Source organism: Falco naumanni, chromosome 1 (assembly GCF_017639655.2).
Source record: "Falco naumanni isolate bFalNau1 chromosome 1, bFalNau1.pat, whole genome shotgun sequence".
NCBI classification, from domain to species: domain Eukaryota; kingdom Metazoa; phylum Chordata; class Aves; order Falconiformes; family Falconidae; genus Falco; species Falco naumanni.
This window is the reverse complement of record NC_054054.1, coordinates 61,604,814-61,626,838: the sequence shown is the minus strand read 5'-3', so window position 1 is coordinate 61,626,838 and position 22,025 is coordinate 61,604,814. Positions and strand designations below refer to the sequence as shown.

General features: G+C 38.8%; 1 protein-coding gene across 3 annotated transcripts in view; it reads left to right on the top strand.

The window, feature by feature from the left end:
* MTMR7 (myotubularin related protein 7) overlaps window positions 1-22,025 on the top strand; it is a 53,277-nt gene that overhangs the window by 3,152 nt on the left and 28,100 nt on the right. For all 3 annotated transcript variants that reach the window (XM_040596456.1, XM_040596466.1, XM_040596476.1), the window contains exons 2-4: window positions 15,644-15,766; window positions 16,818-16,980; window positions 20,653-20,810. In XM_040596456.1, coding sequence (XP_040452390.1) covers window positions 15,644-15,766; window positions 16,818-16,980; window positions 20,653-20,810 — 444 coding nt within the window. The remainder of the gene's footprint in view (window positions 1-15,643; window positions 15,767-16,817; window positions 16,981-20,652; window positions 20,811-22,025) is intronic.

Here is a 22,025-nt window from a genome sequence, read left to right as displayed (position 1 = left end):
GCTTGATAATCCTTTTCTTTCACATGCTGTTGACATAACTACATAATTTTGCTAGTGACACCTTGCCTAGTCTTTCACCAAAAGGCCTGGTACTTTTAAGTCTAGTTCTGAACAAACAAACTGCTGTTTCTCCTTACCAAGTAAAAGTAGCAAGCCAACAGCAGAAATAGAAACCAGATCTCTTGAGTGTTGTCTGTTAGACAAAACTGCTATTCTTCATTGTTCTTGAAATGGTATGCCTTAGACCATTTGGACCTTCCCTGGACCTTCTAGATAGACGAGTTCCTAACACACTATTTTATGTACTGAACGCTATTGTTGTATCATTATAGTATAGATAGAATGCAGAGTGCATGCATGATGTGTGCTTATATGTGCATGCATATGCAGTAATGGTATTTTCACAAAGTAAATGCCATCCTATGTATGAAGGCTGTAATCTGAGTACATTTAAGAGTTGCCAGCAGTCAATCATAGTTAAACAGAATTATATATAACTCCAATAACCTTTTAAAAATCAGTAAACCCACTCTGTGCCGTGAGTATGGATTGGGCAGCAAGATAGTTTAGAATAACTCTCAAAACCTGAAATCTGACAAAGTGCTCATAGCAGTCATAAAGATGAATAAGCAATACTTCCGCAGAGACTAAAAGCACATCTTGTTAACAGGTGTAGAGATATGTCTGGCCATGGACAGGCTGACACTTAAAGAGCTCTGAAGATATATTTGCTTCACAGGGGCACTTCATGCACTGTTGTTAACCGGTTACTTTATTTACCACTGTTCCATATCATTTGTCTTTGTATATTGGCAGCAGACCTACTGAATGGCCTTCTTATAATAAAAAGTACATCAGATCTATCCCTGGTGTAACAGCTGTCTTCGGTGGAGTTAGCCCAGAAATTAATTTGGCTCCGTACCTCTTGTTAACGCAATAGTTGGAATGACTTGAGTTGCTTGAGTGCTTTCATTGTTGTGATGTTCTGGTAAGGCATTTCTTTTCAATGATCCGTTTCTTGGGCAGAATTTAAGATACACTGCCATTTCTCATGATAACGACAGAATCTTTCTACCAGATGTATTACTTTCCAAAACAAATTTCCAGCATGTGTAAATGAGTTGTTTCCTTTTGTTTTCAGTCTATTTTCCTTTCCATAGTTCTTGCTTTTCATTCAAAAAGTTTTATAGTATGTGTCAGTTTTCCACCAGGATACCTATATAATTAACATCCACTTTATATATGACACATGTAAATGGCAAAGTATTTGTCCAGGTGCTCATCTAAGTCAATAGCAAAATAGAACCCAGCATGCCTGATCTTTACTCTCCAACTACATGTTCTGGGTTGCTGGATCACCGCTGGTTTTTAAGCTAAGCTGGCATTTCTACCATTGCTGCTGAGATAAGAGGCGATATTATAGTTAAGTTCTCCATATTTAGACTACAAATCCTTTGGGTTTGATTTAACTTCAGTGATGCAGAAAGGTGGCAGCAGTCCTGAGGCAGTATCAGGAGCCACCTGGGGATGTGGGCTGCTTGTTTCCCCTACAAGCCAGGGCATGGACTGCCACAGACACTTTGCTGTACTGGTCCTAGCACTTGGCTAAACTTTAGTTTGCTACTTAGGAAAGGTAGAGGAGATGAGGCTGGCATGGCCCTTGCCTTTTCTTGGTGTTTTGGGTCAACAGTAGGCACATTACTGCAACCTCTTAAGTGCCAAGCTGATTTTCTGCCTTTCAAGTGTTGCGTAAAGGTTGTTTCTGTTCCTTCCTCCAAGTATACACCTTAGCGCACCTTACAGCTCAGTTGGAGCTTTCTGATTCCATAACTGTTTTCTCACTTTACATCATGGTTAGGTAATGTTTAACCTATTCTGGGGTCAGTGACATTTAATGACTTCAAACATGTCCTTCTACTTGACTGCTTATACTTAAAACGATGCATTAAAACATCTTAAAACATCTACACTAATTCTGGACACTTTTGACTCTGATCTTGTGCATTGTAGATTTTTTCTTGTTAATAAATCGTCTTTATTTAGAATACAATTTAGTTTTATTTGGGTTCCATTTATTCCATCTCTGTGCTGTGGAACTTTGACCAAAAATGATACATTTAATGCAAATGAGCTTTGTAATATACTATGCTGAAAAGTGTTCTGTGGTTTGGCATTCAAGACTGGAGGTGGATGAAATTAAAACAGGAACTGTAGAAAATATCTAGATGATGTGGGACTGGATTTAAAATCTGAGTTTGGAATTTGCCCCTAAAATATATGCTTTGAATTAGAGTCATCAAGAGACATACTGATTAAAGTGAATTTAGATTTAAACAAAATCTCTTAACAGCCATTATTCTCAAAATATTTAGTCAGAAAATGGTCAAAAGGTCTTGCAAATCACAGTTATTGTGCATTCATGACACCTGTTTAATTAAATTTAAATGCAAAGGTATTTTTCCCCCCTAAGCTACCTCAGAGAACTGTGGACTTTTAAACTTTAGCTGTATTTGACTGGACATCAGAACTACACCCTCATTACAGTATTGACCAGAAACTTGATCCAAACAACATTTACAACTCACTCATAGATTATATTTTCATAGCTAACCTGACTGCCTGATGATCCAGCTGGGGATTGCCCATCTGAGCCTCAGTTTGCTCATCTTGTTTATCATTTAAGGCACTTAGTATGTCTCTTTAGGACTGGAGGAGATTCAGAGCTGACTTTGATTTGGGTGGGTTTCAAGGTAATTTTATTATTAATGAAATAAAGCTAACTCCTGCTCAAAAGAATAAAATATTGATGTGTAATTTCAGTGAATCAAATAGCCAGAATTGCTCTTTGGTTCTTGGATTCCCTCCTCCCCCACATCATGGGTTTAGTTTGGCTCATTCCCACTGTATAAATGTGAATACTAGACTTTGTCTTGTTATATTGGAAGATTTTGGCTGCTCTTTTATTCCCTGAGCAGTATTTCCTTTTTCTTGTTCATTGATTTGGATGCCTGATTTCTTTCTCACAGGCTTATCAGCTTGTAGAGCTACTATTTTCCTTCTTTTGGGGTGTTTCTGTTGGACTCCACCTTCCTCCCGTTCTTCAGCTCTTGTAGTTTTATTTTTCCTTACCAGGAACTTTTCAATTAGATAGTTTTAAATTGACATGTTCTTGTTTACCAGACCAAAATGATTCACAGAAGGCTATTGTTGTCATTGAAGTTCTGTGAAAGCATCAGCAGGGTTCTGATGAAAACTTGCCTGTTTTCCTGGCCGTCTACAAAGGAGATTACTGGGGGTCTGAGAACTGTCCTTCCTCCAAGTCAGCAGTGAAATTGGAGACTTGGAGATTTCTGACCTCCACAGTCCTAGGTCAGTTCTTCAATCTGGAGACTTAGCCATAGCTACCCAGAGCTCCCTCTTGGTTCCTGGGTCCACAGCCAATGTCCTGCAGCTCTCATAGCCCGCACTGAGCCAGCACATCTCAAAAGATCTGGGACACATGCATTTGGCTGTGGACTTGGGAGCTTTGGCTCACCCCATGAAACTAAGAACCTGGGAACTTAGGTAATTCAGGCTTGTTCACCCTTAGGACCCCAATATGGTCTCCATGTGTTAAGGCTCAAGCAAGTTGAAGCCCTTCCCCCCCGCCCCCCCTCCCCCCAAAAAAAACCACCCAAACCCAACAACAACAAAACCCAAACCTCTCCCCTTTCTAGAGCTTGGAGTTGGAAGCCTCACTTCTGAGCTTCAGGGTGCTCAGTATTTTCAGGGTGCCAGCTCTCTGGGAGGGCTGTCAGTGAGATGGGAATCTATCAAAGTACAGGTTAAGAGATGAAATTTCAAATTGTGCAAAATGTTGCACCAAAGTTTTCAAAGTGAAGTGTTACTATTTTGAAACAGTCAAAAATTCTTCATTTAAAGTGAAAAACTTTGGAGGGCAAAATTTTTCATACTGAAACAGAATCATATCAATAGTTACTTCATTTTCTGTTAGTTGCACCTATCTGTTACTTCATTGGAATATGTGAATGTGAATAAATAAAATATTTCATGTATTGTGATTGCCCTGGAAATGCCTCCCACATAGATAGATTTTGGAATTAACATGCCAGGTTGAACCTCATCTTGCACCAACAGGGACATTCTGGAGGGGTAAGAAAAAACTAAGCCAGGGTGATCCAAGGCACTGGCTATTTCTACTTGCCCCACAAGCGTTAGATGTACATTGCTTAGGGCAAGGAGCTGAACCAACCTTGACAGATTCAGCGCAGGGACACACCACAGTCATGATGTCTTCTGTGCCCTTCTCTTTCCCTAATTTTATTTTGTATGCAAAATTTCTTTGTATTAAAAATGTGTTTGGCCCAACAGTGTTACTCTAGTGAAGCAGTAGACAACCCCCTACATCCTTTTGGCGGAATTTCAAAATACCAGAAAATTATCACAATTTGCCCCCTTCTCTTTGAGCCTGGAATACGTGGCACAGTAAAACCACGACACGATCCATAAAAATCCTATTTTGTTAGAGTGGGTTGCAATTATTGTATTGGCAACATAATGAACTATTATCTAGATGATGGTATGCCACTGTGTATTTTCAAGTAGCTTGTTTGTGACAGAAGACTAGAACTAAAACCTTGGAGTGCAGTTTCCGTTTTCTGTTTATTTGGGTGAAGTTTGCATTGTTTGTTTTCTCCTGTTTGTTTTTTCCTTTTGGGCATCACTACTTACGGGATGAGATTTTTACTATTTAGTACTATCTAGCCACCATGGACATAGTCAAAGGAGTTTCCCAGAACCCCATTAGACTAGATCCACAGTCTTCATTCACCATTTATTCTTCATGTGCATAAGCTTCTAACTTAGTTATCTAACTAATGTACTGAAACTTGGATAACACTAATGCCTTCTTAATTTTGTGTTATAGTAACCACTTTCATCTGTTTGCTACTCAGATCTGTTGTCTCAATTCTGTAATGTGAGTCATAGTTCTCATACTGATATATTAATGTACATTCTCTTGAAAAAACAGAAAATTGCTTTTGGTCCTCATCCATCTCTCTGTTCTTAATCCTTGGTCATCCCATTGGAAGTGTCATTTGAACCAAGTGAAGCTGTTAAAACATGTCATATATTTATCATCTCAAAACGCTATGCCTGTGTGGTAGTAAGCATCTGTAGGATAGCTGACCATTTAAACAATAGCTAATTCAATGTTTGCTGGTTCTATCTAATCTACAGTGAGCCCAGGAGCATAATGACCCTTCTGAGGTGAATGACTACCATGTAAGCACAAGATCTGTTTTAGTAGATCAAACTGGTGGTGCTTCTCATTTTGTAACCAAAACATCTGATTCAGAATACTAACAGGCAATGTAAAGGGAAGTGAAGGAAAGCGTGATCCATCTGGGGAGATGCTTCCAAATTCATGACATAAAGCATGAACACTGATGGAGCCAATGGTCATAATCTAAAGGTCGTTTAAGGAAATGAAAGTATTCCTCTGGCCTCTGACTCAGGATTTAGTATTTTGTCTTTTATGGGTTTGATCCTATTTTCGCATGGTTTTCTTTATTTTACATATCCCTTAGCATTAGGGCCCTTCTATTTTGAATGCTTTTTAACTTTTGAAACTTGATTTTCATGCATACGCCTGTTTTCAATATATGCTTTACTTCTGTTTTGGTTGTAGTGGGTTTTCAAAATTATTTTTATTTGGGTTTGGTTTTGTTTTGTTTTAAATCAAGTTATCTTTCTCTGCGTACCTTGTTTTTCCCACATCATGTGAGTGGGAATGCACTTTTTCCCTTGTGAGATCTGTATACTGACTCATTGTATTAATTGGAAAGGTAATTTGTCTTTTAGACTTCTAGTGTTGTGTCTGTTCCTTTTAGAATTAGACTGCTCTGTTAAGTCCGTAATATAAATATTTTCTTAATCCTGGAATTGGCAGACCTCCTTTGGATCTTCTATCCCAGACTTTCATATTTTCAATAACGTGACTGTCAATAAAGAGGCAGCTGGATAAAGACATAAAAGAAGCTTTAAAAAACATGGATCACTACATTAGTTTGCTGTCTTGGTATCCACATCTAAACCAGTAACTCTAAAACTTATTGCACTTTAAAAATGGTACTGAAAATCATTAAGACAGCATGTCTGCGGGCTACTCTTTGATTTCTGTTCATGCATAGTAGGAGGCTGGAGCTGGAGCGGAGGATTTGGGAAGCTTGGCTTTGGAGTGGTCAAGGCTGGAATCTCTAAGCCTGCTGTTAATGGACTATAGTGGGTGGTGTTTGATCTATCAATGTCTGTAAGCTAAAGGAATAATCTATTTGCAACAAAACCCACACACTGACATCTCCTGTTGTGCAGGTGTACTAAACTGAGAAAGACAGATCTTTACCATGAGAAAAGGGAGTCCTACAAATCCATCTTTAATACAAATCTTCCGTGGCCTGCACAGCTGAAATGGCCTGGTACTGCTGCTCTAAAACAGTCTGCTGAATCTGGCATAATTTTGAACGTGCAGAAAAGCCTGTATTAAATGGAGGAATTTAAACATACATTTCTTTTCAGTGTCCCTCGGCTGCATGCAGAATTCTTTTCCCCTACTTCAGCTTACTGCTGTAAGCAATACAATGATTTTCTGTGTATTTTTTCAGAACTAAATCTAAACAATTTTGGCGAATGTAATAACATTTACTGACTTGACAAAGCACTTTTTTGCCCCTAAATTAAAACTGTTAAATATGTTTTCTAGTGGAACGCAGAAAAAAATTGGAAATTCCTCAGCTGTTCTCCTTTTCTAGATAAATGAGATCTAATATAGATTGAAAGAGAAAACATTTTATGGATGACTTTGTGTTATGATGTTGACACCATATTGCAATGCTATACACACTTATAATAACTTACTGTTGACTGCACCTATTATACAACTACTACTTGGCTACATCTGATAATGTGGTACTGACCTCCCACTTTTTATAGATCTTAGCAGACAATAGGGTTTTTTCAAGCCAAATTGTTAGGTAATTTGTTCACTGTCTTGCTAACATTAAGAGTAATTCCTCAATTTTTTTTTCAGCTCTTTTCCAGTATTCCCATTTCACTTTAGCCCTTTAGTAAATTAGACTTGCTTAGATTTTTCTTGAATATTTTCTACCATCTTGTCAGGTTTGCCCTGAGGAAACTTTTTACAATGCCACGCGTAAGGTGTCTTTACTTAAATTTAATGATTTTGGTATTTTTGGCCTAGTTTGATTCTTTTGACATATGCAGCCATCTGACTTGGTGTTACAGATTGATTTTGCGTTATTTTACTGCACTTGGGAAATCTTTTTAGAGAAGAAAATACAAAAAAGTTACATGGATCTACTACAGTTTTCATGATTCTTATGAAACAGAATAGAAACCACATTAAATGGAAGCATCAACTGGCAATTCAGTTTTGCTTTATTCTTATTCCAAGATTATGCAAAAAGATCACATATTGTATATTTTGCGTAATGGGTACGACACTATACTATCTTTGTGTGAAAAAAATTGTCCTAGTATTTGTTCTTTTGCATGTTGTAGTTTTTCACCCTCAGGAATTATGCTAAACACATGGATAGCTGGGGTCAACCAGGGTGAAGAAAGCTCAAATATTCCACTTGGCTTCAAACCATACCAGCTGTGCTCCTTTTTTCTCATTAGGCTCAGGCTTCTGGCTTGCACAAGCTCTTCCTTTAGCTTTTGCATGCCTGCAGTGCTGAAGCTGGTCAGAATCCTGTCACTAATTCCCAGGGTTCAGTTTCTTCTTGCTTTTACTCACGTGTCTAACATCGCAAGGTGAGTAGGGAAGGTGGTTGAAGTCCCCAGGTGGTCAAGGAGCCCAAGGGAAAACCAAGTCCTGGATGGACAAGGAGAAGACTTTCTAGGGCAAAGCATGTGCCAGGAGCCTAGTCCCGCTCCTTGGCTTTGGGTCAGCCTTTTCAGCAGCACAGACCATCATGAAAGCGGTCTTTCTTTACATTTGGAGAATGATTGAAACTCCGCTGTGCAGTCAAGTGTTAAGGTATTTGATCAGCTTTTATCTGGAACTTGCTGCAGTGGGCCTTTGTTGTAGAACAGTGAATTTTAACTGCTGACCAACAGAGAAGCTCCTGAGACTGTGACCTGAGCTAGGACAGTCCCTGCTTTTGCCTTTAATTAGCAGCTTTCTCCGGCCCAGGAGTGTTTTCTGGACTTTCTTCCTTTTTTTGTGATAAGGAATGAGAGGAATTGGTAACTGTTCCTCCTAAAGGCATGGGGAGCACTTGATGATACATGAGAGGAAAGCTGCTTTGTTCTTGGCTGCCCGATAGGTTTTTCCGCTGGTGTTCTCCTTCCGGATGCACAGCGATGATTGTGACGGGCAGCTCGGTGATTACCATGGCAGAACGTTCAAGCATCTTCTACGTCAGGTCACCTAATACATGGGAAGCAAACACAGAGCCTGAAAACCTATGTAGTGTAAATAAAACTCTTTGAGATGTTTTTTCTGAATTCAGAATTTCATGTTACTTGAAAATCCTACAGTAGAGACCGTTTTGTGTCGGACAGCACCTCCCTGTTGTATACGCAGAGTGATGTGGAGAGGTGTGAGACTGAGGTCTGGCTTGAAGGCAGGGTTCTTCCCAGTCTGACCGATTCTCTCTCCTTTCCCTACTCGAGTCTGAGTCCATAGTCAGAACTGATCCTGCATTTATCTGAAAGAGCTTTCCCATGTGGAGTTATGGACAGCATGAAAAGCAGCAGTCACTTCTGCATTTTTTTATGATGTTGCCGTGTGTGTGGAGATAGTGAAACATCTTAAAAAATGAGAGCGAAGGTAGTATATTCAAGAAGCATTTAAAAATAGGCCATGCAGTCAGAGCTTATTTGAGAAGTAATCTATACTAAAAATGAAAACAAATTAGGGTACATGGATATTTTTAGGAATAATGTTTTAGCACGACAACTCTTCCGAACGCTTTCAGGGTCATATCTTTGCCATTCTTCCATAGGTGGGAGTCCTGTTGAAACTGGTAGGAGTTGTGCCGGAATAAAGCTTTGACCCGTGCTTTTCCCTAATATGCCATTTTTTTCTTGAATGACCTCCTGGCAACCTTGTTCATAAGTCATTTGTCATGTTCATTCTCTGAGTAAGAAGTGCCTTCCATCTGTTCTTAATCTGCATTCCCTTTAACTTCTATTTTTGCTTCCTTTTTTCTGTCATCTGCGTTGCATTGAAAATAGAGTTTCTGTCCAACTTTATTTATCCCCATGTAAGGGGCTGTAATCATTGAAGTAAATCTCTTGGCAGTCTTCTCTTTAAGCCTAGACAACCACAGTCATCAGGCAAAAATAAATGATGGGGGCAACAACTTCAAATAAATTATTGACGTTTATACTTAGATGCCACTCTCCAGACCAGCTTGGGTAATGCTTTCTTTTTTCGCTCCTTGAGCTCTGCCAGCTCTCAGCTTTACAGGCTGTTTTTGTTCTTTTTTTTATTCTTTACCTGATATTTTCTGATCCGGTCTCTCCCACTAGCTGTTCATTTTAGGCAAAGCACATATGCAGCATGCTTTTTCCTGACGTGTGTCAGTACATACATTATTTCTTAGGTTCTCCAGTAAAGTCTACAGTAGTTCTGGTGAAAAAATGGAGCATTTTTTGGAGAAAAAGTAGGAGACAAATTACTATGGCGTCTCTGATATTCAATTTATTTATTTATTTATTTATTTTGCTTTTAATGCTGATATCTCAGCATGCTTCTACTTTTTAGGTAGAAAACCTCAACTTCTTCCAAACCACTGTTACAATGTCTGTTCCTCTCTTGTGGAAATGAACATGCTGCCATTCCCTCTAGACCATTTAAAGACAGTGTTTGCCTTGGTTTTCTTTTCCTGACTGGGAGGGTGGAGAAGAGGAACAAGGCTCCTTCTCTGAATCCTTTGATCAGCTGAATGAAATCTTAGATTGTGGCTAGCTCTGTTTTACTTTTTTTCCCCCCTCTCCTCCTGTCCATGGGTGTAATACACTGCTTTTTCAGAAAGTTTGAGTAACTGGAGACTAGGCAGAAGAAACATAGATGGGGCTCAGATTAAAACCGTGTAAATACATGCAGAGAGTTTTTAGAACAAGCTTGTGAGAGCTTAGAGACCCTTACTGCTACTGAAGGCACTTCGTGCTACTTCCTCACTATAAATCAGAGCTGTGGATTCGAATTCAGGTAGAATTTAGATTTAAGCAATTCCCTTTCCCTTTGGAAATGATGGTAGATATGATAAGGTGGTTCATGGGGCAAGTTATTAGTAAATGCTATATTTTTCTCATACTACATTCACAGATTGACATATATAATGTGAGAACCAGGCAAGGTTAATCAATGAATCATGCTAAGAGATTCTCACTAATTAGAACTCACTCTTACTGTACTCTTTGGGGCCAGCAGAAACAAGGGCTAGCTAAATATTCAGTCTGCTGCATCATCTCACAAACAGTACTTTTTCCTTGTTGAGCCTGCTAGGAGAGCTGGTTCTGAGTTGTGCTTATCCACACTGAAGTACTGAAAAACTGAGACGCTTTTGTTAGAATACAGAAAATGTATGATATTTTGGATGTTGTGCTGTGCCACACAAAAATTTGTCAGCTTAAAATATGCTATATTCTCAAATAAATAGAAGTTGCCTAGTGTTCCACTTAATCAGAGCAAAGAAACATTGACAACTGGACCAAATACTTGTGTGTTTCAGTACAGGTATTAGAAGTCTGAAAAAAAAATGTTGAAACTGAAGTTATTGATTATAAATGAGAATGTTGGTGTAATAGGCATGTTAGAAACAGTGGAAGAAAAATAAACAATGACAGGCAGATCAGTGACAAATTACATGAGAAAGACAGGTAAAGTCATGCCTGTCAAAGAGCAGATTTTTTTTTTGTCTTGAAGTAAACAGAGTCAAATCTCATAGAGTAACTACATCACAAAAGCAAAGAGTCCCTACAGATTGAAATTACAAGATGAAATAGGAAAAGTAGAACCATAGCACCACAGGACTGCAGTACAGTATTAGGACTGTAGTACCGACTGTCCTTCCTAAATAGTTGCATTGCCTGTGACAACCTAAACAAGATCAAATGGGGCATGAAGACAGGAGATGCAGTAACAGTGCGAGACATCATTTAATAAATTGATATTGGGTAAATGCGCTCTGTGTGTGTGTGTGTGTGTGTGATTCTGAGTAAAACTTAAGGTTCTTTAAATAATTGCTTATATGGAGGCTATTTTTTTAATCTTGAAAAAAAAAAAGCAATTTTAAGTAATTAGAAATCTAGGACCTGGTTTTAGACAATGACAGAAAGACTTCATTCAAAACACAGCTAGAACCTCTGTGTGACAGTAACTAATGATGCAGTATTCTTGAAACAGCAAGAAAAGGGGAAAAACTCTCCCATGGCAATGTTTATCTTCAAAGAGCAAACTGCATAAAAACGTGAAAACTGTTTAAAAAGAAAAAGAGCCAAAATTCAGAATGTTTATAGGAGTCATCAAGATTGTTTAAATATGGGAGCTTACTGCAAATTAACTTCCAGAAAAAAGGCTTTAAAAGACCCCAAAAAAGGTTTGCATAGCTAAACAGAAGGGTAAAGGAGTAAGAGGATGTCTTTTATTAAAAAGGCTTCTTTTATTAGAACTAAAAGGACTTTCTTCAAGTTGAAGTTGTGCCTAAATGAGGAAAATAAAGCATAAACAAGTTAAATATATAAACACAATAAGGCAGGCCAAAAGAGATTTTGAAGAACAACTTGGCAAAAACTACTAGTAAAACCATTTTCAAGCTGGCTTTAAGTAGGTAAAATCCTGACAAAATCTACAGGATTAATAAACGATCCAAGTATGTAAGGTATTTAGAGATATGCCCATTCTGGCATATTTCTCTGTCAAGAATGTATCAGAAGATTTGTCAACAATAAAAGTGTTGTAAGAAAAGGTACCAGAAGAAACTGGCAGCAATGAGCAGTAAAAAATTACCAGGACCAGATGGTATCCATGCAAGTTAAAAGAACTAAAGTACAAAACTGTCAAGCCAGTAATGTTGGTGTAATGCTTAAAAGTTTCCTGATCTGAAAAAAATGGAGGTGATAAACATGACACCTAATCTGATAAATTGGTAGGAGCTGCAATACTCTATAGGCCCCCTTCTAAGTCATTAGATTTATGGATAAGTATGATAAAAAGGGGGAGAACTGGCGTAGGTTCAATAGAGGAACCCAGAATCTCTACAGTTTCTTTGGAAAAGTAACTGAATGTATGGACAAGGGTGGTTCATTTGATAGAAGCTAATTGGTCTTCCAAAACTCATTTGAGCATGTCCTTCATCAAAGGCTCTTGAAGAAGATTAAGTATCATAGGATAAGACGTATAGGCCTCTCATTAATAACTAATTAAAAAATAAGAAACAAATAGTAAGAAAGTATTGTCCATTTTTGCCATGGAGGGAACTCGTCACTAGAGATCCAACAGATCTGTAAGAGCCCCTATGTTCAACTTCAAATGTTGTGAAAGATACAGGGAGGGGAGGAGATGCCAGAGGTGGTAAAGTTCACTGACTGTACCAACGTCTTTCAGGGTAGCAGAAATGAAAGATTGCTGCGGGGGCTTGCAGCAACATCTCATGATACTGGTGGACAAAAGTAATTAATAAATATAAGATAATATACATAGAGGGTGGGTCTTAATTTATGTATGCAGACGTGACTTGGAGTTACAATTGCTAGTTCTAAAAACAAATAATTAAATAATTATAACCCCCCCACTGTGCTCGGCAGGGGATGGAAAAGCAAGCAAGGTTTGAAAACTTAAAAACCGAATAGAGAACAAAACGGCAAACATTACCATTCTGTTATACAAAGCTATTGTACACCCAAATCTTGAATTCTGTTTGCGCTTTTGGCCTCTCTTCTCAAGGAACAGACCTCTCACAGGATAATCAGAAGCATGGAAGAGCTTGTCTGGAATAGCTTCCATAAAAGTCACAACTACATAAAGTTGTGACTCTTTAGTCTGGGAATGTGAGGATGGAAGGATCTGCAGCAGCATGTGCAGCACATAGAAAGCAAATGAGAAGCAACATTCTCTGTTTACTAAATTGTTCGCCAAATGCATGGTGCACCTGCCATAGGTGGCAGGTTCAAAACAAGCAAGAGGGAGGGATTTTTGTGTGCAATGCATAGCAGCAACGTGAAGTTCACTCACAGGGTGTGGTGGGTGCCAGTAGGTTACAAGGATTCAAAATGTTGTGTAACAAAACTCATGGAATTAAAATGCAGATAGGGATATGAAAAACTATGACCTCAGCTTAGGAAGCCCCTAGAGCTGCTGCTTTTTAGAACACACGGATAACATCCCGAGGGAGCACCAGCACACTCGTGCCTGTTACTCTTTTCCCTCAGCAACTGCAGTTGCCTGCTCTGGGAGATGACCGGCAGGGCCAGGTGAATCTCTAATCTCACTCTGTGCAGCCGTTGTATTTCCTTTAATGAAACAGGATTTACCGTGCAGTTCTCATTGCAATTATTCCTGTTTATTCGGATCCAACCGTTGTTTAATTTATAGCTTTGTACCAAAAAAACCCCACCAAACCCCACAACCCAAACAAGAGCTTTGTTCATTAGCATTATTCAGCCGTGGGTCTCTGAGGGATGAGTGGGGAAATGATGTGACTGGGAGGCCTGGAAATTCATCCCTCAGCCCCTGCCCCTCTGCGTAGGTTCTGCTTTGCTGGTGTCTGGTGGCCTGAGCTCCCTGGCGCGCGGCCCGTGCCTGTGCAGCAGAGTCCTTGCTGGCTGCATTGCCACCTGGGCACCTTTTTTTTTGTCCAGACAAACCTCAATTTGATCTTACTTTTGTATCCTTCCTGCTCTTTTAAATCCCCTCTTTTGCTTACTACTGGATGCTGGCTGGGTTAATGCTGTGTTCCTTCCATCCCTCCTCCCCCCACAACGTGACCTCTGAAGTAGATGGTCCTGGGAAAAGACTTTTCCTTGCTTTCTAGCTGTTTTATTTTTGTTTAAAGCAGACAGACTATAACTGGCCTTGAGGGAGAAGACTTGGTTTTACTAATTGTTTGATTTTAAGCGTTTTGCTACCAAACTGGCTTATTTTGGTTTTAAAGATTTCTTTATTCCTATTTTTAAACTAGTGCAATATGTGTTTGGAATACACATTGTAAACATGTAATTCCTAGGTGCTGGCATCATTCTGTTTCTGGTGTTATTTCAGTGGAATTATTTCTGCAAAATTTTGAGAATATATGGCTGCATCTCATCTCTGAGGGTATTTTGGGAAGTTTCTGTCATTCTAATCTGGAATCTCTACACTATTAAAAGCAAATTGATTTTGTTGATCCTTTTTTTTTTTTCTTTGTATTTGTTGCACCCAATTCTAATTTTCAGGAAATTGGTGTGAAATTACGCTGATTTCAATGCAAGAGTGGTAAGGTCTTTAATTTTGCTCTTCCCATGCCTTCCCCCTAAGTCAGCTTCCATATTTCAAACACAAGGCTAGTCCCTTTTGATTGTAATGGGGGCATATCCCTTCAACAGTTAGGAGCCCCAAGTTCTGAAAATAATTGGGTGTATAAAAGAAATCGTAAGTCTTGAGTGAAGAGTTGAAGAGAGGGTGTGGAGAAGATGAGCCACCATGTTTGTGGTGGGTTGACCTTGGCTGGACACCAGGTGCCCACCAAGCCACTCTATCACTCCCTTCCTTGGCAGAACAGGGAGGGAGGAAATAAGACAGAAAAACCCCAACTTGTGGGTCAAGATAAAGGCAGTTTAACGAAGCAATAGCAAAAGCTGCATGCGTGGAAGCAAAGGAAAAGATGTTATTCTCTACTTCCCATCAGCAGGTGATGTTCAGCCACCTCCTGGGAAGCAGGGCTTTGGTACATGTAGCGGTTGCTCAGGAAGGCAAACACTGTAAATAACAAATGCTCCCCCTTCCTCCTCCTTTCTCTTAGCTTTTATGTCTGAGCAGGTGTCACATGGTGTGGGATATCCCTTTGGTCACTTTGGGTCACCGGTCCTGGCTGTGTCCCCTCCCACGCCTGCTGAAGAAAGACACTCTACCACTATCACATTATTATTGTTGTTGTTATTATTATTGTTATTATTATTATTATTGTTGTTGTTCTTATTATCATCATTATCACTATTATCATTATTTTAATTTAGCTTCCTATGTATCACTGATAATTCTGGAATGGCTTGAATGGATGACGTGGAGCTAGAGTTCAGCTGAAGGCTGGGCCCTGCCTTGCTATCACAGGGTTTTGGTAAGGTGAGATAGGAGGAAAGAGGTGAAGTGAGAAATTATCTTTGGAAGTCTTTGCTAATGAATTTTTGGATACAGAGGTACCGCAAGAGGGGGGAAAATGAACACTAAGGTAGATCTGGAAATAGATCACATAATATAATTGCATTTTCTCATATAGTTATACTTTTCTGATAAGTCATTTCATATGGTGCCGGAAAGAGCTTAACTTTGTAATGAACAAAATGTGGATGTTGAGAACTCACTATGGCAAGCTATGTCATAGCCTGATTATTTCTGTATCATTTCTTTGTATAGGTGGAAAATGTTCGGTTACTTGATCGTTTATCTTCAAGAAAAGCTGCACTGGGAACCTTGTATTTAACAGCTACCCATGTAATCTTTGTGGAGAATGGCTCTGAAACTCGTAAAGAAACCTGGGTATGATTTTTTTTTTTTTCCAGTTAGCTGTAAGTGTGTGGCACTTCATTGATGGTAATTTGAAAATAACTTGCAAAACAGTTTAAACGTTGTAAATTAGTTTGTATGGATACTTTTGGAACTTCAGAGTATGTGAAATTCCAGCCTGGTAATTTTTGAAAATTGTCAATGGATTCTGGATATCACAACACAGTAAGAGGAGTAGAAGGACCTTCACCATAAGAATACCAGATGTGAGTGATCGAGGAAGAGCTTCTGTAAACTACAGTATTGCTCCTATCATCCAGGAAGAACTGAGAATAAATGATTTGAATGTGAATTACTACCTTCGCTCACTGAGCTCTTGCCTCTCTCCCTGATCTTTTGTGCTGGATCAGTGATTTTGTTGGTTTAATTTTTTGATTTTTTTATAATGTAGTATTTTGAGTTCTCTGTTTTGATGGATTGATAACATATGGTGCATGTATGTAGACAGGTACAGATAAAGCACTGGTGGCTTACCCTTTGAGAGTCTTTTATGTAGCTTAATTATGAATCCTCCGTCCATTTTTGTACTAAATTATTAACTCCGTTCTCTTTTGGTCCCACTATTCCCTCCCGATTTTTATTGTAAGGTTTCATCTCATCTGATGCAGTATTTAGAATTATATCAGGGCTACCATTCTGCCAGTGAGGAAGCCCAACATTTTAGCCTTATCTAACTGATGTTGGTTCATCTTTCCATTGTGCAGACAGCTGAAAAAACTCTTTTCCTGACAGCCGCTAGCTTACACTAAAGCAAACAAACAAAAAGCTTTGGATAGCATGACCAGACTAATATTTGAGCAGCTGAAGCACTCCAGAAGCACTTCTTTGTCTGTAGGTGATGTACCAGGCACTGCTTGAGCCTGAAACTGGAGATAGGAGTAAAAACTTCAAGACGAGGAGTGTGGGGATTTTCCCAAACAGTAGCGGAAGCTACTGTGCCTGCCTTGGCATGCCATTATAAGTAATTATTTTTCTTCCTAAAGTTTTGAATCACTTGGCATAAATGTTTTCAATTCCCTTGCAGGTTCTTCACAGCCAAATTTCCTCTATTGAGAAGCAGGCCACCACTGCCACTGGTTGCCCATTACTGATCCGCTGCAAGAACTTCCAGGTTATCCAGCTGGTCATCCCTCAGGAACGAGACTGCCATGACATTTACATATCTCTGATACGTCTGGCACGACCAGGTATGGGAAGGAAACTGACACAAAAGTCAGTCCTCATCCTGAAGAGGGAAAACGTAATGGAAGAAATGTAGCTGTGCATCTTTGTCCTTTGCAGAAAAGGCTTCATTAGAGATGTGTTACGAGACAAAAGGTCTCTGAGCAGAACATATTAGAATAATCATTTATGGAGCCATCAAGAAAGCACATTATAACAAGTAGTTCATTCCATGAAGTATGACATGAACTCTTATTTAAAATAATACCCTAGGGTATCACGGGCCGTAAAATGCATTATAATGATACTTTATGTGTAACTGTTTACTGGATGCCTTGTGTAAGTGTGAACAAGCCTCTAAATGCAGGAAACTTTCACATTCCTGCTGTGACAAAAAGACTTATGATATGTCTAGCAGTCGTGTCATGATTTGAATTTTTCCTTTCTGTGCTGTCCATAAATTTCTTGAAATCAGTGAAAGGTTTTGCAGCAAGTAGTTGATTTATCCCACTGGACTGCCTGTGTTTCGGCCTGTTATTATCTACATTTTGAGTGTGCCCTTTTAGAATTTCTGAATTCCGATCAAGATCCTTTTGAAACCTTTTTTCTTTTCAATGAAAATCCAAATGTTGCATCAAAGTCCAAAACCCGATCCTCTGCATTGTAGCTGCTCTTCTAAGATCTAGCTGACAAGGCTTCTGGATTGTATATTTTAAATGATAACTGTAGAAATACAAAACCAACCTCTGTCCTTTACTGTTTCAACAGTTTGCGAAGAAAATGTCTACCACAGGCTGTACAAACCTGACAACGCTGGCTTTAATTTTTATCTTGCTAGGACTACACCAAATTTATCTACTGTGTAGAGGGGGAAAAAATTGCAGTGTCAGCCAGCACAGCTACTGAACTTCATAAAGTACCTTCTATAATTAGGTTAGTAGTAATATGCAACTGCAGCAGTTCTAACTTGATATGCTAGGTTATACAAGATGAAAGTAATCAGATAAATTTAAAAACAATGAGACAAATCTAGTCAGTGGTTCTGCTGTGTACATCTGGATTAATTCCACGGACCACAGCTGCAAGTATGTGTTTGTGCATGCTGGAAGGAATGCAATTGTGTAGTGCTGTTTCCCTGGAGCCAGGAGGAGGTGTGTGTGCTGCTCTGCACCAGAATAGGACCCTTCAATACAGGCACACGGAATGGCAAAGAGAAAAATAGCTGTGGACCCTGAATACACGTCCAGTGGCAGCCTGCAATGGTCAAGAAGGTTCAAATGAAGAAGATGCAATAAGAGCACCATAGAACTAGCTCTTTGGGTAGTTCAGCTGCACAGTAGCTTTTCTTCTCCAGCAAACGATCTGATCTTCATGTGAGGCAGGATAAAATCCTGCTTATTTAAAACTAGAAGGCTCTGATTGCAAGTTGAGCCAAATTACCCTGACAGTGCTCTGCCATGCCATTTTGTCTGGGCGCAAAGCTGCATTTTTTTTAGGTAATACAGTTACTCTAACATTAGAAGGTACTCTTTACTCTGTGAAGAGAAAATTTGACTCATTCAAGCTCTATTTTCCATTTTATGCCTGTTCTTTTCATTCATTCCACCATAGGGGAACCTGAGTGAAGCCCATGTTGTGTACTGGCTTAATATATTCTATGCTATCTGATGTCTTAGTTACACTAAAGGAGCAAATCTGTGTTTGATTTTATTCTTGCTAGCTGTTAATAGCATTTTAATAAGGTCAGGCTGTCACCTGAATTTGGCCTTTCTGTTTAATTAAGCCCTTTGTGAAACAAGCTGACCGTAACAGTTATTACAAATGTAATAGCAGGATTGCAGATGCTTATGTCAAAATAACGATGAAAGATTAGGGAAGGTCCAATAAGTACAAGCAAAGAGGTGATAACTGAACTTTAAGGCACTGACTATTAAGAGCTGAACATTTTTGTTACCACCTATAGATACCATCATGTAATAATGCTTGTAACGTTGAGGCAGACTTCAGTCATAAATAACCCGGATGTATTCTAATAGGTGGATTTTTAAAGGCTTCCCATGTGCCTGTGAATAACAGGTTCACTTGGAAAGAAAATCCAGATGCAGAAAAACCAAGCAGTGGAAACAAAAGCTCAAATTGCTACCAAAAATAATTAATTAAAAAGAGGTCAGATTGGATTTAGGTATTATGTTAAAACTTCATGTTAGCAGGTGAGAAATAAACCAGAATGTTTGCCAAATCTGTGCCATGACAAAAGTTTGAAATCAGAGAATACAGAAAGGGTTTAAACTGTCAGATATTGTGCAAACCATTCTTTCCTTCCTCCTTACTCATGATTTAGTTGGCTTTCAGTACTTAGCTGACAGAGTTAACATGTTTTCTTTCCTTGTGTTCGTACTCCTGTGTGTGTATACAATCAATTTAAAGAAGTTTAAAAAGCAAAACATAACTTAAATTAAACCTTTAGAAGGCATAATCAAAATAAAATCGGTGGGAGCCTTATTATTATTAATATTGTGGTTGGTTTTCTGGTTATTATTTTAATAGCTATAAGGTTCCTTACCCTAGTATTCTAAGACTTTGCTTGTTAGGTGTATATTATTAAAAAAGAAAGTGCAGTATTTAAATTTACTGATCTTTTTAATATTATATTGTGGAGCAAGTGTATCAATAGAGAACCATGAAATCAGAGAGGACTCAGCTTGTGATTTATTTCAGTTCTGAAGTTAAAAACCTGTTGGTTGGAAAGTTTTAAGAAACTTAGAGCAACAGGATGAAACATACCCTCAGAACATAACAATATAAGTATCAATGAGAGCGTTAATTTCAAGCTATATGCTGAATAGTTATTCAAATCAGTGACAGTTGGCATGTAATGGCAATGTGTGTCTGACTACCATCGGTCACCAGGATTAAGACCCTCATTAGCATAAATACAGACATACTCCAAAAAAAGGTTAAAAATTCCAGCACCAGCAAAGCTTTTTATATGGTCCTTGACCAAGGGTGACAGGTAGCATAGCTACTTGAACAATTTCACCGTCTTGATAAAATGGTTGATGCAGCATATGCTATTTCTATGCTATTACAACATCTATATCTTGAATGCCTTTGATAATAATGCAAGGACAGAATTTTGCAGTCCACAAAACTAAGATTTCACTTAATCTATTTGTAACTTCCTTATTTAGGGACAAAGACTTCTGAGTTAGTCCAATTTTTGGAAGACTGTGCTACATAGTCCATTGTTCAGATCGTCAGTCTTTGTCACAGGACAGATGTTAAGTTAATAAAGGGACTTCTAAGCTACTTCTGGCCAGCAAATTCTTTTGCAGAACAAGTGCTTACTCTGGCACTGACTTCAGTTTTCTTTGGATGAAACCATATTATCACTGGCATTTTGTCTTTGGGCTCGGGGAGACTTTTGCAATTCATAGAGAAGAGGTGTATTTTAAGTAGCGCTACTTATAAGGCACATATATTGCAACATATACAAATAACAAAAGAGCATAATGTGAAGTATACTTTAAAATAGTTGTAGACCAGGATATGTGCTTTTACATAGCAAAGCATACTATTTTAAAAGAAACTGCATAAAGGGCAACGGCAAGTTTTGGTTTTGCAGTGTCATTTCAGGATGAGAAATCTGAAGCGGTTAACTGGTTTTGTTTGTTTGCTTTTTTTTTTTTTTTTTCCAGTGAAATACGAAGAGCTGTATTGTTTCTCATTCAATCCAAAATTAGATAAAGAAGAACGAGAGCAAGGCTGGAAGCTTATTGATCTCAATGAAGAATATAATCGGATGGGTATTCCAAACAACTATTGGCAGATTAGCGATGTAAACAGAGACTATGGAGTGAGTTGTTCTGATTTTTCTGTTAAAGAGGCTGTCTGTGAAGTAAATCAGCAGTGTGACTCCAGGCTACCACAGTGCTTAGATGCAGGGTTCCTTTGTGGTCAGTGCTGTACACATGTGTAGTAAGGTGCAGTTCTTCCACTCTTTCACATAAAAAGGCAGATAGTGGGTGAAAGGGTGTGTCTTCGTTTAACACGCGTAGAAATGAAGCACAGAAAACATGCCCTCAGTGTTTTAAAAGTTACTGCTTGCCTGCCTGGGGAGAAGTTTTAATCATACTGAATGTTATGTTTCTGAATGAGCATTTTCCTGACTTGTAGGGTTATATAAAATTACTACAATTTTCAGAAAAAAATTACTTGAAATAGTGAACTTGGCAAATGTTTTTTCCTCACTGGTTATCCTCACAATCCTTTTGAAGCCTCTGTGATTGACTGTTAAGTGTTTTTCACAGTCATCTGACATATCTTCCTAGCTGCGTGCTGTCCTGCTTAGTTCAGTCTCATACAATTGAAGTCCCTAGAACATTAATTAATTGTGAGAAATACTAACCAAAGTATTTTTGAAGGAAGTTTGTCCATGCACTCCATTGGCTCTGTTGCTGGAGCATATCCATGTTAAGGAAGGCCTGTGAAGTTCTCAGAGAAGACTGAATGTGCTGTCAGGGTTTGTTTTCTTTTTGTTAAAACAAGTGGAAAAAATGTTTGACCTCTTTAAAGATAAATTGTAGGAAAAATGGCATCATGAATAAAACCCAGTTCACCACAGCAGCATCTGTAACCACAAGCCCTTCCTTTTCTTTCTCTTTCATTACATATCTCTAACTCTCTCAGAACCCAATTTCTCCCTGAGCATCCTTATACTTTTAGTCATCTCAGGAGGTCCAAGGGAGATACTGGATATTCTTTTGACCCCAGCCAGAACACCACAGGCTGTATCAGGAAAAGGAAATTAGACCAGGACCCCGTTTGTGGTCCCGCTTGTCTCCAGAGGAACTTCTGGGCCTTTTTGCAGGCTCCTTAGATTCCCTTCAGAAGTGGTAGGCATTGTCAGGGCTGCTTGGCTTTTGGCATCCTCATTTCATACGGATTAATTTCTTTTCTCCAAGCCCCTATCATGATCATCATTTTTTTGTTACTAAATTTGCTAGAAAATTTGGGTCTGTAATCCCCTCCCATTGTAAGAGAGGGGTGTCTGAGCCCTTAACCCACTGCC